Below are 17,674 nucleotides of genomic sequence, written 5' to 3' on the forward strand. Positions count from 1 at the left end.
TGTTCATCTGTACAAACAATAGTATGCAAGTATAAACACCATGGGACCATGCAGCCGTCATACCACTCAGGAAGGAGACGAGTTCTGTCACCTACAGATGAATGTACTTTGTTGTGAAAAGTGCAAATCAATTCCAGAACAACAGCAAAGGACCTTGTGAAGATGCTGGAGGAAACCGGTAAAAAAGTATCTATATCCACAGTAAAACGAGTCCTATATCGATATAACCCGAATGGCCACTCAGCAAGGAAGAAGCCACTGCTCCAAAACCGCCATAAAAAAGCCAGGCTATGGTTTAAACTGCACATGGGTACAAAGATCATAATTTTTGGAGAAATGTCCTCTGGTCTGATGAAACAAAAATAGAACTGTTTGGCCATAATGACTATCGTTATGTTTGGAGGAAAAAGGGGGAAGCTTGCAAGCCAAAGAACATCATCCCAACCGTGAAGCATGGGGGTGGCAGCATCATGTTGTGGGTGTGCTTTGCTGCAGGGGGGACTGGTGCACTTCACATAATAGATGGCATCATGAGGGAGGAAGATTATGTGGATAAATTGAAGCAACATCTCAAGACATCAATCAGGAATTTAAAGCTTGGTCACAAATCGGTCTTCCAAATTAACAATGACCCCAAGCATACTTCCAATGTCTCGATCGTCATATGGAGTATACCAAAGCGCAGCGTGGTATGTGTTCATGATGATATTTTAATTAAAGAAAGCACTGAACACTGAATACGAAAAAATTACCGTGAAGTTTTAAGAACTGAGCTAACAAGCAACATACATAGATAATCACCCACAAAGTACACAGAATATGGCTGCCTAAATATGGTTCACAATCAGAGACAACGATCGACAGCTGCCTCTAATTGAGAACCAATCTAGGCAACCATAGACATACAATTTACCTAGAAAGGAAACAGCCCCATAAACATACAAAACCCCTAGACAAGACAAAAAACACATACATCACCCATGTCACACCCTGACCTAACCAAAATAACAAGGAAAACAAAGAATACTAAGGTCAGGTGTGACATCCAGAGTTGTGGAAAATGGCTTAAGGACCACAAAGTCAAGGTATTGGAGTAGTCATCACAAAGCCCAAGCCCTGGGCAGAACTGAAAAAGCATGTGCGAGCAAGGAGGCCTACAAACCTGACTCAGTTACACCAGCTCTGTCAGGAGGAATGGGCCAAAATGCACCCAACTTATTGTGGGAAGCTTGTGGAAGGCTACCCAAAACATATGATCCAAGTTAAACTATTTAAAGGCAATGCTACCAAATACTAACTGAGTGTATGTAAACTTCTGACCCACTGGGAATGTGATGAAAGAATTAAAAGCTGAAATAAATGATTCTATTATTCTGACATTTCACATTCTTAAAATAAAGTGGATATCCTAACTGACCTAAGACAGGGAATTTTTACTAGGACTAAATGTCACATATTGTGAAAAACGGCATATAAAAGTATTTGGCTAAGGTGTACGTAAACCTCCGACTTCAACTGTAGCTACATTTTTAGATATTACACATTTCTAATTTTGACAAAGTCCTTTCATTTCAAGTGTACAGATAGCTAGCTAGCTCGCTGGCTAAAGTTAAGTGCATGATCTTTGTATTCGTATCTCATAGCCTGTTAGCTAGCTAACATTGAACCTGGTTGGTTAGCTAGTTTATCAACTTTCAAAGCAGAATTACTTTCCCATTGTTCCTCAACTGTAGTGTATGATATACAATTTTCTAGCTCTGAGTCTCTACTTTAATCCAATGTAAAAAAAACTGAATTTCAAATTTTGCTACATAAGATCGATTTGAGCCGGTTGGTCACATATTGCATGCTGTCTTTATCATATAGATCTGCCCAAAAAGATCAATGCGTCTGGAATAGGAAGTCACAGCCCACAATGAAGCATGGGACTTTTTGTTGGCCACAAACATTTTGCTGTCTGAAAATAATGACAAAAAATTGGTCTCCTTGACTTGGTTGACTTGCACAGAGCCAAAGGAGGATTACAATTTAGTTGATTTCATGACTCATCCATTATGACTTCTCTTTGTTCTTTTTGTGTGATTTTTTTTTTAGAGATCAACAGCTGATCTTGAGTGCTACCAGAACCATATTTTAATGTACGCCAGCAAGCGTTTTTCCTTTTCACTATCAGTCTGAGGCCAGAACACTGCTGGCAGCACTAGATTACAACTTCCACCAGGATAGACCAGCCAGGCAGAACGCAGATGTAAGTCCCCATTCTATTTGAAGTCGATAGGGTAGAGAAGGAAGTTTTGAAAAACAGAACTTTTCAAGTCTGCCCCACGCACCTGTTCGAACTCACACATTGGCCAAACACATTTCCTGAATTGCTTACATCCTCTCTCTCTCCTTGCCTCCTTTTCAAAACCTACATTGGAGAAGACGGTCAGAGGGGAGTGACCCTGGACCTTCTTCTATCATATACAATTGAGAAGTAGGCAAGGACATGGGATGCAAGACAAATGTTGTCATTGAATATAAACAGGTACTTCTAAGTGTATTTACAGTATATTGTAAACCATCCTATGTCCTTTCTCTAAACCATTGAGGGAGGAGATGCACAACCGTATTTGTTCTGTTGTACTCAGATTGCAAGATCTGTGACCTTACAAATTGTCCTTGAAAGTGCATATTTCATAACACAATGCAAATTATGTTGATTTATATCTATAGAAGACTGTATTAATAACAACCCACATACATAAACCATTTTACACCAAGTACATTACAATGACAGAATTTGAAAGAAGCAGTTTAATTTAGTTTTGCACTACAGAATTCTTTGCCCCTCATAGTAACAATTATATTTCTTCTGACTTATCTGTTGGAATACATCTCTAGATTAACAGTAAAGGCCCTGATGGATCAAGACCCCTGCTGCTGGACCTCTCTAAAGACCCCTATCCTCCACTATCAAGCAACTAGGGGGCAACCTCCCTGCCTGCCTCCCAGTCCCAACACCAAAACTGATGCAGCACTTTCTCCATGTACCAGGCCACACACAAAGACTGATGACAGGAACATACACATGGACAGCTTAAACTCTATGTCTGGCTGGCATAGCGAAGGAATGGGAATTGATCTAATGCTGTGCAGAGGGCCATTTCATTTGAATGGGGTGATCAGGTGATGACGGTGGGCCTTTAAACAGTTAGTTCAGATTAAATCTATAGAGGTCTTTCCATCTATCTATGCTGCTATGTCTTACCTGGACCACCTGTCAGCCATATCTCTATTATAAGATGTTGGCCTCTTTACCCTCCTCTAATCCTCCCATCCCTGTGTTCATGGGGCTATACCTGCCTCTAGGGGTGTATATTATGTCTGGGCTGACATACGGTTCTGGATAATAGGTGTTTTGATCTGGTTATATTCTGAATTTCTGTTGTAGCCAAGGGTTAACTTGCATTTGATCATGTTCACATTGCATCTGAACTCCTGGAATCAGCGAGTCGACTGCGACACCCCAGGACGCACCTCTTTTGTTATTTCATTTGTAACGAAACCCAACACTGACCTCTTTTTGGGTCGAGTTGATCCAGATCCAATACTAATGATGATGCTTGTTCAGTAGAACCTTTCTGAAAACATTGTCCATGCTACCACTAGCTAGCAGCTGACTACTCTGTTTGCATTCAAGCTCTCTCACGCACGCTCCCTCATGCCCAAACGCTCTCTCTCGCATCTATGCACTCTCCCACAACCATAGACTGTTTATAAATAAACAACACAAGAAGCGGAGGGAAGCCTGGGGTCATAAACGACTCACTGATTACCACTTTAAATATGTTATTGCGTTTATTTGTCCATGGGTAGTTGTGTTTTATATCCCAGTCGAAAACACTTCTGGAATATCGGACATTTCCCCATTTAAACTTTGTTGTGTAGTGATGACACTTTTGGGTGAGAAATAAACTAAGAACCTTTACAATGTTTGATATGACAACATTGTGTGCCCAGTAAGAACGTTCTTGATGTCCTGAAGATGCACATGCCAGGTGTTTGTGTGTGGAGAATGCAAACTGAGGGAGAGGTTGTGTTCACAGCAAGTGACATGATGCCAATAAGTGTCTTGCAACAGACACTCTTTGAGAATTCTTGCGCACAGGGTGGAACCCAGTGTACTGTGAATCGGGATTTCTTAGGTTAAATTTTTTTAATTTAACGATCAGGGAAAGTGTCCCTGATTCTCCAAATACAGCAACTGGGGATGACAACTCAGTTTCCTGCCCCAAAGGCACCATGCTGCCACATCACAAACTGTGTTTATCATCATGCCCCCGGGCTTCATCTCCATGCTCTGCTGCATCAGCCACTGTCAACCCTATACCCGCCTGTGAAAACGTAAATATCCGTTTTCTAGGCAGTAATGGGTGAAATGTGGCAACTGGTTTACACAGAGGTCTGCTCCCTGACCACAACACATCCTCTCTCTGACTATAGTCATCTCCCTGCAGTTGCCCCTTGTGTGCAGGTGGTGGCTCACCATTCCGCCACCGGTAAATCTCTAGGACATCAAAAACCAAACCTGGCTCTCTGAGAAACATCAGCCTCACCCACCTCCCTGTAGTCTGCATCATCCAGCTCCCTGATAAGGAATTCCTGAATGAACACATGCGTTTATCGTCATTTACCATTTCTGTTAATCACATGTCTGTGGAACTTGTTCAGTTTATGGCTCAGTTGTTGAATCTTGTTATGTTCATACAAATATTTACACATGTTAAGTTTACTGAAAATAAATGCATTTGACAGTGAGAGAACTTTTCTTTTTTTGCTGAGTTTAGTATGCATAGTGTGGAGAAATCCCAAAAACCTAAAATCAGTAAGGCAGAATGATCTTTCTCTCCACACCCAACTAAAGTTATTTCTCATATGTATGGTCAAGGTTTACGATTAATTCAAAGCCAATTCAAACACTACTTTCTATTGCAAATTTGTTGTAAGTAGTATGTGTGGAGAAATATCAAAAACCTAAATTTATTCAGCTCATGCATGAACTATTCAAGGATAAATACTTTATTTTTGTTAAATATATAGGCACTTTCAACATAATATAAACTTGTGTGGCAGCCATTCTATCATGTCGGAGAGCAAAAAGCCTCTCCTCATCCTCATTTCTGTCTCTCTGCCTGTCCGTCCTCTGCCCCTGGCTCTCCCTCTAGCCCTGCGTCTTGCCCTGTAGGTCGGACTGCCATCAACATTGTCCAACGCAACCTGCGCATACAACGAATGACATTAACTAGATGTTAGATGTCCTGCTATGTGAAATACTTTCTTACATACATTGGCTATTACAAAACAATTTCACAAGGTTGAAACTATTGCGGCTAGCTGTAGCTGCAATTGTGTCAAACTAGCTTTGGTTTAGCAAACGTTAGTAAGGGAACCGACAGAACACATCACAGAAACTTGACAAATTGCTCAACGTTACCATACATTATTTCAATACAAATACTTTTTGGAGTTTAACGTTATATTTCACCCCATCATTCGACATTCTGTGTGTCCATTGGTTAGCTAGTAGACTGCTGCAGTAGCTGTATGAAATGGCTGGCTAGCTAGCTAGCTAGCTAGCTATGCAAATAAATCCACATGTCTTAGAATGAAAGGGAGAGAGCATTCAAATGACTCTAGGCTTGTTGAGAAAGGGGGCGGGGTGGGGAGGGGGGAGAGTGTTTGAAAATAGCCTAATTACAAGGAACCCAAACCGGCCATCGTGCATAAATGTATTTTGTCCCCACACACAAAGCGTGATCATGACACACAGGTTAAAATATCAAAACAAACTCTGAACCAATTATATTAATTTGGGGACAGATCGAAAAGCATTAAACATTTATGGAAATTTAGCTAGCTAGCTTGCTGTTGCTAGCTAATTTATCCTGGGATATAAACATTGTTGTTATTTTACCTGAAATCCGCTAGGTCCTCTACACCGCCAGTTAATCCACACAAAACCGTCAACCGAATCGTTTCTAGTCCTCTCCTCCTTACATACAGGAACTCAAATCCTTCTGTTCACCTGATTTAGAATTCCTCACAATCAAATGTAGACCGCATTATCTACCAAGAGAATTCTCTTCGATTATAATCACAGCCGTATATATCCCCCCCCAAGCAGACACATCGATGGCTCTGAACGAACTTTATTTAACTCTCTGCAAACTGGAATCCATTTATCCGGAGGCTGCATTCATTGTAGCTGGGGATTTTAACAAGGCTAATCTGAAAACAAGACTCCCTAAATTTTATCAGCATATCGATTGCGCAACCAGGGTGGAAAGACCCTGGATCATTGTTACTCTAACTTCCGCGACGCATATAAGGCCCTGCCCCGCCCCCTTTCGGAAAAGCTGACCACGACTCCATTTTGTTGATCCCTGCCTACAGACAGAAACTAAAACAAGAAGCTCCCACGCTGAGGTCTGTCCAACGCTGGTCCGACCAAGCTGACTCCACACTCCAAGACTGCTTCCATCACGTGGACTGGGAGATGTTTCGTATTGCGTCAGACAACAACATTGACGAATACGCTGATACGGTGTGCGAGTTCATTAGAACGTGCGTTGAAGATGTCGTTCCCATAGCAACGATTAAAACATTCCCTAACCAGAAACCGTGGATTGATGGCAGCATTCGTGTGAAACTGAAGGCACGAACCACTGCTTTTAATCAGGGCAAGGTGTCTGGTAACATGACTGAATACAAACAGTGCAGCTATTCCCTCCGCAAGGCTATCAAACAAGCTAAGCGCCAGTACAGAGACAAAGTAGAATCTCAATTCAACGGCTCAGACACAAGAGGTATGTGGCAGGGTCTACAGTCAATCACGGACTACAGGAAGAAACCCAGCCCAGTCACGGACCAGGATGTCTTGCTCCCAGGCAGACTAAATAACTTTTTTGCCCGCTTTGAGGACAATACAGTGCCACTGACACGGCCTGCAACGGAAACATGCGGTCTCTCCTTCACTGCAGCCGAAGTGAGTAAGACATTTAAACGTGTTAACCCTCGCAAGGCTGCAGGCCCAGACGGCATCCCCAGCCGCGCCCTCAGAGCATGCGCAGACCAGCTGGCCGGTGTGTTTACGGACATATTCAATCAATCCCTATACCAGTCTGCTGTTCCCACATGCTTCAAGAGGGCCACCATTGTTCCTGTTCCCAAGAAAGCTAAGGTAACTGAGCTAAACGACTACCGCCCCGTAGCACTCACATCCGTCATCATGAAGTGCTTTGAGAGACTAGTCAAGGACCATATCACCTCCACCCTACCTGACACCCTTGACCCACTCCAATTTGCTTACCGCCCAAATAGGTCCACAGACGATGCAATCTCAACCACACTGCACACTGCCCTAACCCATCTGGACAAGAGGAATACCTATGTGAGAATGCTGTTCATCGACTACAGCTCGGCATTCAACACCATAGTACCCTCCAAGCTCGTCATCAAGCTCGAGACCCTGGGTCTCGACCCCGCCCTGTGCAACTGGGTACTGGACTTCCTGACGGGCCGCCCCCAGGTGGTGAGGGTAGGCAACAACATCTCCTCCCCGCTGATCCTCAACACTGGGGCCCCACAAGGGTGCGTTCTGAGCCCTCTCCTGTACTCCCTGTTCACCCACGACTGCGTGGCCATGCACGCCTCCAACTCAATCATCAAGTTTGCGGACGACACAACAGTGGTAGGCTTGATCACCAACAACGACGAGACGGCCTACAGGGAGGAGGTGAGGGCCCTCGGAGTGTGGTGTCAGGAAAATAACCTCACACTCAACGTCAACAAAACTAAGGAGATGATTGTGGACTTCAGGAAACAGCAGAGGGAACACCCCCCATCCACATCGATGGAACAGTAGTGGAGAGGGTAGCAAGTTTTAAGTTCCTCGGCATACACATCACAGACAAACTGAATTGGTCCACTCACACAGACAGCATCGTGAGGAAGGCGCAGCAGCGCCTCTTCAACCTCAGGAGGCTGAAGAAATTTGGCTTGTCACCAAAAGCACTCACAAACTTCTACAGATGCACAATCGAGAGCATCCTGGCGGGCTGTATCACCGCCTGGTATGGCAACTGCACCGCCCTCAACCGTAAGGCTCTCCAGAGGGTAGTGAGGTCTGCACAACGCATCACCGGGGGCAAACTACCTGCCCTCCAGGACACCTACACCACCCGATGCTACAGGAAGGCCATAAAGATCATCAAGGACATCAACCACCCGAGCCACTGCCTGTTCACCCCGCTGCCATCCAGAAGGCGAGGTCAGTACAGGTGCATCAAAGCTGGGACCGAGAGACTGAAAAACAGCTTCTATCTCAAGGCCATCAGACTGTTAAACAGCCACCACTAACATTGAGTGGCTACTGCCAACACACTGTCAATGACACTGACTCTACTCCAGCCACTTTAATCATGGGAATTGATGGGAAATGATGTAAATATATCACTAGCCACTTTAAACAATGCTACCTTATATAATGTTACTTACCCTACATTATTCATCTCATATGCATACGTAGATACTGTACTCTATATCATCGACTGCATCCTTATGTAATACATGTATCACTTGCCACTTTAACTATGCCACTTGGTTTACATACTTATCTCATATGTATATACTGTACTCGATATCATCTACTGTATCTTGCCTATGCTGCTCTGTACCATCACTCATTCATATATCCTTATGTACATATTCTTTATCCCCTTACACTGTGTATGACAGTAGTTTTTTTTTGGAATTGTTAGTTAGATTACTTGCTCGTTATTACTGCATTGTCGGAACTAGAAGCACAAGCATTTCGCTACACTCGCATTAACATCTGCTAACCATGTGTATGTGACAAATAAAATTTGATTTGATTTGATTTGATTCCAGTCTTTTTCTTCTCTTGACTTTATATTGCGATTGGCAACATTCATAAATTAGGTGCATTACCGCCACTGACCTTGTTTGTCACCCACATGGGTATAACCAATTCGGAGATGGCATGTGGGTATCTGCTTCTATAAACCAATAAGGAGATGGGAGAGCCAGGACTTGCAGCGCGATCTGCGTCACAAATAGAACTGACTTCTATTTTAGCGCTTGGCAATACAGACACTCGTTGGCGCGTGCGAGCAGTGTGGGTGCAATAATTGAATAATTTAGATTTCTACAATTATTTTGCAGCGCTCGCGCACGCGACACAAACGGTATAGTCAGCCTGTTGTTGTTGACGAGGAAGAAAAATAGGGATATCTCCTATAAATTGAAAATAAGGCAAATAGGAGTGGCAATATCATCCACTATTATCCTCAGTAATTTTAAATCCAGGTTGTCAGACCCCGGTGGCTTGTCCTTGATGATAGACAACAATATTTGTTTAATCTCTTCCACACTCACTTTACAGAATTCAAAAGTACAATTCTTGTCTTTCATAATTTGGTCAGATATACCTGGATGTGGTGTCATTTGTTGCTGGAATGTCATGGCTAAATTTGCTAATATTGCCAATGAAAAACGAATTAAAATAGTTGGCAATATCAGTGGATTTTGTGATGAATGAGCCATTTGATTCAATGAATTGAGTTTGCCAAGTTTGGCAGGTGTTTATCATTGTCTCTGATTGGGAACCATATTTAGGCAGCCATATTCTTTGGGTATTTCGTGGGTGATTGTTCCTGTCTCTGTGTTTTGCACCAGTTAGGACTGTTTCGGGTTTTCACGTTTCTTGTTTTGTAGTTTATTCATGTATAGTTTCTTTATTAAAGAACTATGAATTATAACCACGCTGCATTTTGGTCCTCCTCTCTTTCATATGAGGAAAACCGAAACATTTGATATCATTCTTTATATCATTTATTTTTGTTTCTTCTTCTTTTTTATTTATTTAGCTTAGTCACATGATTTCTCAATTTGCAATACGTTTGCCAATCGGTTGGGTCATACCTTTTGCCACATCCCTCTCAACCATATCATTTTTAAATTCCTCATCAATCCAATGGGATTTAACCATTTTTATTAATTTTAATGGGTGCATGCTTATTAGTAACTGGAAAAAGCTATTTCACAAATGTGTTAAGTACAGCGTCTGACTGCTCCTCATTACACATCACAGACCAGCAAATATTATTTACATCATCAACATCAGAATTACAACAAAACTTATAGTTTGACCTCTTATACACTATATTAGGCCCCGTCGTTGGATTTCCTAGATATGGCTACAATATAGGGTTGCAAGGGGTCGGAAACTTTCCGGTACATTTCCTGAATTCATTAAAAAAAGTTAGCTTATAACAGGGAACCTTTGTGGGATACACATAAGGCAATTCTAGGTCTTGTGGCATATTTTGGTTAAACTATCCCCAATTCAAATGGTATTGCAACACACTGCATGCACAGCTGATTCTCAAGATCTTGCACACAATGAGATGCTATTGAGCCCACACTACTACACTGTCTGAACCAAGGACTACATGCTTTCAGTTAAGTTTTGATTACAATACTGGGTGTGGTGAATATATTTTATCGGACATTATATGATTTTCTGTTAACTAGTAAATAGTAGCCTACAACAAAGTGTTTAAATCATTTCTAACTTGTTAACAATTTCTGCTCGTTCATTTTTGCTAACTGAGGAGCGTTAACTCACCTGTTTCCATACATGTTTTAATTTTAAAAGTTTCATACAATGAAGTTGATTAATCTAACTGCTTAACTATTTATCTATACATGGAATTGTATTTGTTTATTTTTTACTCATCTTTTTCTAATCTTTACAGGAAAATGCCATGGGCATTGATTTATGATAAGGTAAAAGGTTTATGGTTCTTTCTCCATATGATATATATATCCAATATATTGCATATATTTCCGTTAATTCCCACAAAGTTTCCACCTCTGAATAGTCCCCAAAATGTGCAATCCTGCTACTATATTGTGATCACTGCTTAAAAGCACATTTCTGCAACATCAGTAAAGATGTGATCAATACATGTTGATTTAATTCCTCCAACTACCCTGGTAGGTTGACTGATAACCTGAAACAGGTTGCAGGCACTGGTTACAGTTTGAATTTTTTTCTTGAGTGAGCAGCTTTATGAAAGCCAGTCAATATTTAAAATCACCCAGAAAATATACTTCTCTGTTGATATCACATACTGTACATTATCAAGCATTACACAGATACTGACTGTTAGCACTTGGTAGTCTATAGCAGTATCCCACAAGAATGAGCTTGAACCTGTAGCCATATTACTTCAACAGTATTTAACATGAGATCCTCTCTCAGCTTTACAGGAATGTGGTTCTGAATATAGACTGCAACACCGCCCTTGTTGGCATTTCTGTCTTTTCGGTAGATGCTATAACCATGTATTGCTACCACTGTATCATCGAAAGTATTATCTGAGTGAGTTTCAGGAGAGTCAGAATATGAATGTCATCTGCTGCAAGCAAGTTATTGACTTCATGAACCTTATTTCTTAGGCTACATATGTTAATATGGGCTATTTTTAGCACTTTTCTGGGTTGCTTGATTGTTTTTAATGCTTTGCTGGGAAGCTTATGTCGTTGTAATTATTCTTTGTAATTAATCAAAGGAGAGACTTTGACATTTCTTCAAAACAATTGAACTTTATTCATTCCTGCAGTAATGGAGTGTTAACAGTCACCCAATGGTGTGGAGTTAAAGCCCAAATAAAACAGAACTCTTTATAGTATTCCTGGGTCCTTGTGATGAACAACAGATACGTGAAATTATACAAAGGTACATTGTGTTCTCATGCAACAGACATCAACATTTACATGGCGCCAAATATATGTCTCTAGTTCATTTACTTCTTGTTTATACAAAAATACTAATGCAACATAGGATACTAAGCCCTTCCCTTAGAATGATGGAGTCCAGTATTCATCTGCCATATAGGATAAATAAACTGGAGATTTGGTCTCCCTTGCACTGACAGACACTAATCATGGAATGGAATGTTGTCTTATCACCAAGCCATCGTAAATCGACTGTCAGCGTTAAATCTCAGTCACATGAGAGTTCTAAGACTCCTATTCTGTTGCCTCTAAGAAAAACAGACAGTGTGTGAATGTACTGATATATGCGTCACTGATACTTCCTGTTTAAGTTTTTGCTTGTAAGCAGGCATTAGGAGGATAGAGTAATGGTCAGATTTGCCAAATGGAGGCGAGCTTTGTATGCATCTCTGTGTGGAGTAAAGGTTATCTAGAGATTTTTTGCCTCTAGTTGCACAAGTGACATGGTGGTAGAAATGAGGTAAAACGGATTTCAGTTTTCCTGCATTAAAGTCACCGGTCACTAGAAGTCTCTGGGTCAGCATTTTCTTGTTTGCTTATGGCCCTATACAGCTCGTTGAGCATGGTTGTAGTGCAAGCATCGGTTTGTGGTGGTAAATAGACAGCTACGAAACTCTCTTGGTAAATAGCGTGTTCTACATCTTATCATGAGGTATTCTAACTCAGGCGATCAGAACCTCAAGACTTCCTTAATATTAGAGATCGTGCACCAGTTGTTGTAAATAAAAAGACACACCCCCTCCTCTGAACTTCCCCGACGCAGCCGTTCTGTCATGCAGATGTATAGAAAAACCAGCTAGATTTATATGTACCATGTCCTTGTTTAGCCACGACTCGGAGAAACATAAGATATAACAGTTCTTCAGATCACATTGATAGGAAAGTCTTGAACGGAGCTCATCCATTTTATTCTCCAGTGATTGCACGTTTGTCAATAGAATGGAGGGTAAAGGCGATTTATCCACTCTCCGACGTAGTCTCATCAGGTATCCCACAAGCCAGGCTCTATAGTTTCAGGGATTTGGGCCTGGTCTGGATGCTAGTCTTTTGCCTCCGACTCATTGAAGTAGAAATTCTCATCCAAATGGAAGTTAGTGATAGCTGTTCCGTTGTTCAGAAGCTCTTTTCAGTCATAGGAAACGATGGCGGAAACATTACGTACAAGAAAAGTTAAGATCACCGCCCAAAAATACAAAAAATAGCACAAATGATCAGGAGCCCGTAAAATGGACGGCTTTCCTTCTGGCGCCATTATATAAGAACAGGTGCCCTTCTTTCCAAAGCATTGGAAAACCTCCTTGGTCACTGCTCGATGAGGGACCTTATCGATAATTGTATGTGTGGGGTTACAAAGATGAGGTAGTCATTCAGAAAATGTTAAACACAGTCCATGTAACTTATTATGTGACTTGTTAAGCACATTTTTACCCCTGAACTTATTTAGGCTTGCCATAACAAAGCGGTTGAATACTTAAGACATTTCAGCTTTTCATTTTTAATTAACATTACAAAAAACATAATTCCACTTTGATATTATGAGGTATTGTGTGTAGGCCAGTGACAAAAAGATTAAATAAAACATTTGCAAATGAACCCATTTAAAATTCAGGCTGTAACACAACAAAATGTGGAAAAAGTCAAGGGTATGAATACTTTTTGAAGGCAGTGTAGATGCCAAAGCTACAAAAGAGCAAAATGAGATCTGAAAATAACTAGGTAAGATACTCAAGTGAGAGAGTGGAGTGGAGCCTTCCTCTCTTTCCTTCCTCAAACAACTCCACAGAACCGTCTTTGTTTTGGCGACGGTTTTAGTTTTGCGACGAGACTGCCGCTGAGAAAACAGGGGAGACTGAAGAACTAACACTAATTGCTAATTGTCTTGCAGAGGTGAAGAGCACACCTCCCAGTACTAATTGCTGATTGCCTAAGAGAGGAGAAACCATTCCCCCTCCAATACAGCCACTGATTACGAAGACAACAACAGTAGTAAATTGAAAAGAAAAGTGTGATAAATAAAAACATATACCAATTTAATTTAAGGACCAAAAAACTGACAGCTGTGCCATATAAATTGCTAAATAGTTGGGAAGAGATTTTCGATGTACCCATTCCATGGCACATGGTTTATGAATTGATACGCAAAACAACGCCGGATGCAAAACTTCAAATTTTCAATTTAAATTACTATACAAAATTCTTGCAACTAATAGAATGTTATATACATGGGGGATACAATCTTCCCAGCTCCGCAGATTCTGCTGTGAGGAGGCAGAGTTATTAGATCATTTGTTTTGGTATTGTTCATATGTAGCTCGTTTTTGGTCACAGGTCCAGGAATGGCTGAAGAATTGCAACATTTGCCTAGAACTAACGCTGCAGACAGCAATACTGGATGATTTGAAAAGCCATAGTCAATCAATCAATAATATAATAATTGTTTCAGCAAAAAAAATGTTTTTACATTTACAATCTGTAGAAGCTATGAGAATAGAACGATTCAATTTGTTTGTGAAGCATCACAGCACAGTTGAAAAATATATGGCAAATCCAAATCCAAAATGGATGATGTTAAGAGATTGATGGGAGAGGTTGAATGGAGCTGAAGTGGGACTAATAGCAAGATAAACCATGTAAAACATACGGGGTCTGTAAAATGAATATATGTTCAGAACTTTTGTGAAACAGCACAGTTACAAATAGAAATCAAACTGGAAGGACTAAAAACCATGAAAAATTATGATTGTAAAATGTGTATTAAGATATATAAATTGAAGGTAAAAGCCGAAGTGTTTGTTAGTTTACTCCAATTGGGGGATCGGTGGTAGGGTTTGCGGGGAATAATAATAAAGGTATATTCTTTAAAAAAGTATGTATGTCTATATAGGTATGTGTATGGATATAGATATATATATATATATATATATATATATATACCCCAAAAATATATGGGGAATTGGAAATGATGCAGACAATTACATTGATGGAACCAATATTCTTTCCGCAATATTTAGCTGATCCACCCCTTTTTACAGTCGTAAATTGCCCTGCCCCTTAATCCTGGTTAATGTGTCAACAATCATCTGCAAATTATGAGCAGTCAGCAGTTCACCCACCAAGTAGGCTACTTGGAAGGCAGGCAGCACGTAAAGTAGATTTCCCTAGCTAGCAGAAAGACAGTACTAGACGACAACAGATAAAGACAAAAGAAGTATACTTCTCACTCCTGGAGATAGGTTAACCCAAAAGGTTTCTACCTGGAACCAAAAAGGTTTCTTCAAAAGTTTCTCCTATGGGGACAGCCAAAGAACCTTTTAAGGTTCTAGATAGCACCTTTTCTTCTAAGACTCTTACAGTGACTGTTTACTTTCAGTCACTTGTTACATACATAATCTTTTCGGCGGACCAAGACCAATGGTCTTACCTGTCTCTGGTTCTCTGTCTCCAGACGGAGCCTGGCCTCGATGCACCTCCTGGTCTCCAGGAAGGCCTGGCGCTGGGCGCGGTCCGACAGGTAGCTGATAAAGATCCCAGCCGTGTTCATACACATGAACAACACTGCCTGGGCCACCACCTGAGGGAGACATAGAGAAGAACATTGAACATGGCTCAACAGGCTTATTAGTTGTAACACACATCACTTTTCATGGGTTATAAAAATCACACTCATTGTTGGTTGTCAATACAGGCTTCTGATGTTGATCTACGTGCGATCAACATGTTTTTAACCAATAAAGGTATTTGTTGGAGCATATGAGCATTTACTTCCAACACTGAAGAAGGCACCATTGCTGCAGTATATGTGCGTACGGGGTCCCGAGTGGCGCAGCAGTCTTAGGCATTGCATCTAAATGCTAGAGGCATCACTACAGACCCTGGTTTGATCCTGGGCTGTATCACATCCGGCTGTGATCGGGAGTCATAGGTTAGGGGAAGGTTTGGCTGGGGTAGTAAAATAAGAATTTGTTCTTAACTACCTTGCCTAGTTAATGTGGGAGTACCACACCAGTTGGTGTTACCCCTGACCATAGGCCCTTGGACAGGAAGAGCCATCATGGACACCGGGTCATCAATGAGAAGCTATGGAAGGAGGTGAGAACGGTCCACAAGACAACATGAAGCCTTGGACAGAAGGTCCATTGTATCTGGCTGATGATGAGGCTAAATGACCACACGGATGGAGTGAAGTTGAGTGCCGCCTGTTTAACCACTCCTATAGGATTCCTTCTGTTAATCTGCCTTCCAAGACCCTTGCTTTTCCTGTCATGTTGGGAATAGATTTAATGTACTTCAGTGGTGTCCAGATTGACAGAGCTCACCCAAAACTGACTTCCCCATCTCTGATGAGGCCATGTGGAAGGCCCAAAAGGATGATCCAGAAGTACAGGCTCTGTACCAGACCATCCTGGAAGATGTAGAACATGCTACAACATTTCCATGAAGACCCGTTAGCTGGTCATTCCGGCAAGTTCAAAACCTACAAGTGGTTGCAAACACTATTGTACTGGCCAAATCAGAGCCTGGATATAAAGTCACACACCCGAAACTGTCAGGTTTGTCAAATGTACAAAACAGAAGTCTGCCGACAAGTTGCAGCAAACAGTGTTAACCCTACCTTTGTAAATGTTAAGGAGTATATTTGATGGGTCCAATTCCTAGAAGCTCGAATCTGAATGTGTACGTGCTTGTTTTTGTTGTGGAGCTATTTGTCCTTCGCCGGGCCACAGCAAGGACAATCTCTAACATCCTCACGAAAGAGATCCAGACACACTGGGGAGTGCCTAATTACATCCTGTCTGACCAAGGTTTCCAATTCCTGAAACAGAAGTTGACCACGGACTATCACCCACAGACCAACCTCAAAGAGTGGGTACATCGAACCTTGAAGACGATGGTTGTAGGGACCCAGCACAAACACTGGGACAAGCACCTTCACGAGTTCTGAGTTCTTGCTGTGCAAGAGTCCACTGGAGAGCTCAAACTGAGTCATCCCCTCCGCGGACCCTTGGACATGATGATACAGCCCCAAAAAGTTACTCCGGACTTGGCATGCTATGACCGGATCCAATAACAATTCATAGGATTACCATTCAAAGCCAAGTCTCCGTTGTTCTCTGCTGTTTTTCTCAACTGGAGTTTTAGTGACAGACTGAACTGACTGACAACTTTTACCATAGGGTATTTCATTTGTTTTCCTTGTGATTTACACTGTGTCGTTGGGGTTTTATCAGTTTGATGTTACAGTAGGCCTATTGTGATTCCAAATAATGTGTATTGTAGTGTGGCCAGGAGTGTTTATGGTGCTGAGTTTGGGATGGTACTTGTTTTACACACTGTTAATTGAGGACAATTGCGTGACTGAGGTCACCTGGGGTACACTCAACCATTTACCAGGCTGGGACATTTACAAGTGAACCTATTCCTCAAATTTGCTAAATGCTTATTATGACAAATAATAAATCAAAGTGCTTTAAAATAGACAAAATTGATAAATTAACTGTAATGAAAAAACAGACTGACCAATAAAGACTCAACTTAAAAAATACCTGTGGTCTAAAGTGCACGAAGAGAACGTACATAAACCACAAATCAGCTGACAGGAACGGACGTCACAGCGAGACTATAACGGGAGTGGCCAGTTCAATTCCCTGTTCCAAGAGAATGCCAAACATCAATTTGAAATACAAACAATAATGATATAACGTTTCAATATACTGATCCGGTTTTTAAATTCAAAGCATTATTTTAGCATTAACAGCACACAATATTAATGTATACCATTTACTTGGCTATTTTAAACTCGGCAAGGGAA

At 41.3% G+C, this 17,674-nt stretch overlaps 1 protein-coding gene across 2 annotated transcripts in view; it reads right to left on the bottom strand.

Annotated features, from left to right (window-relative positions):
- Positions 1-17,674, bottom strand: part of adcy8 (adenylate cyclase 8 (brain)) — a 253,231-nt gene that overhangs the window by 142,700 nt on the left and 92,857 nt on the right. For both annotated transcript variants that reach the window (XM_024419923.2, XM_024419924.2), the window contains exon 2: positions 15,287-15,436. In XM_024419923.2, coding sequence (XP_024275691.1) covers positions 15,287-15,436 — 150 coding nt within the window. The remainder of the gene's footprint in view (positions 1-15,286; positions 15,437-17,674) is intronic.

This window comes from Oncorhynchus tshawytscha, linkage group LG10 (assembly GCF_018296145.1).
Source record: "Oncorhynchus tshawytscha isolate Ot180627B linkage group LG10, Otsh_v2.0, whole genome shotgun sequence".
Classification (NCBI taxonomy): Eukaryota; Metazoa; Chordata; class Actinopteri; order Salmoniformes; family Salmonidae; genus Oncorhynchus; species Oncorhynchus tshawytscha.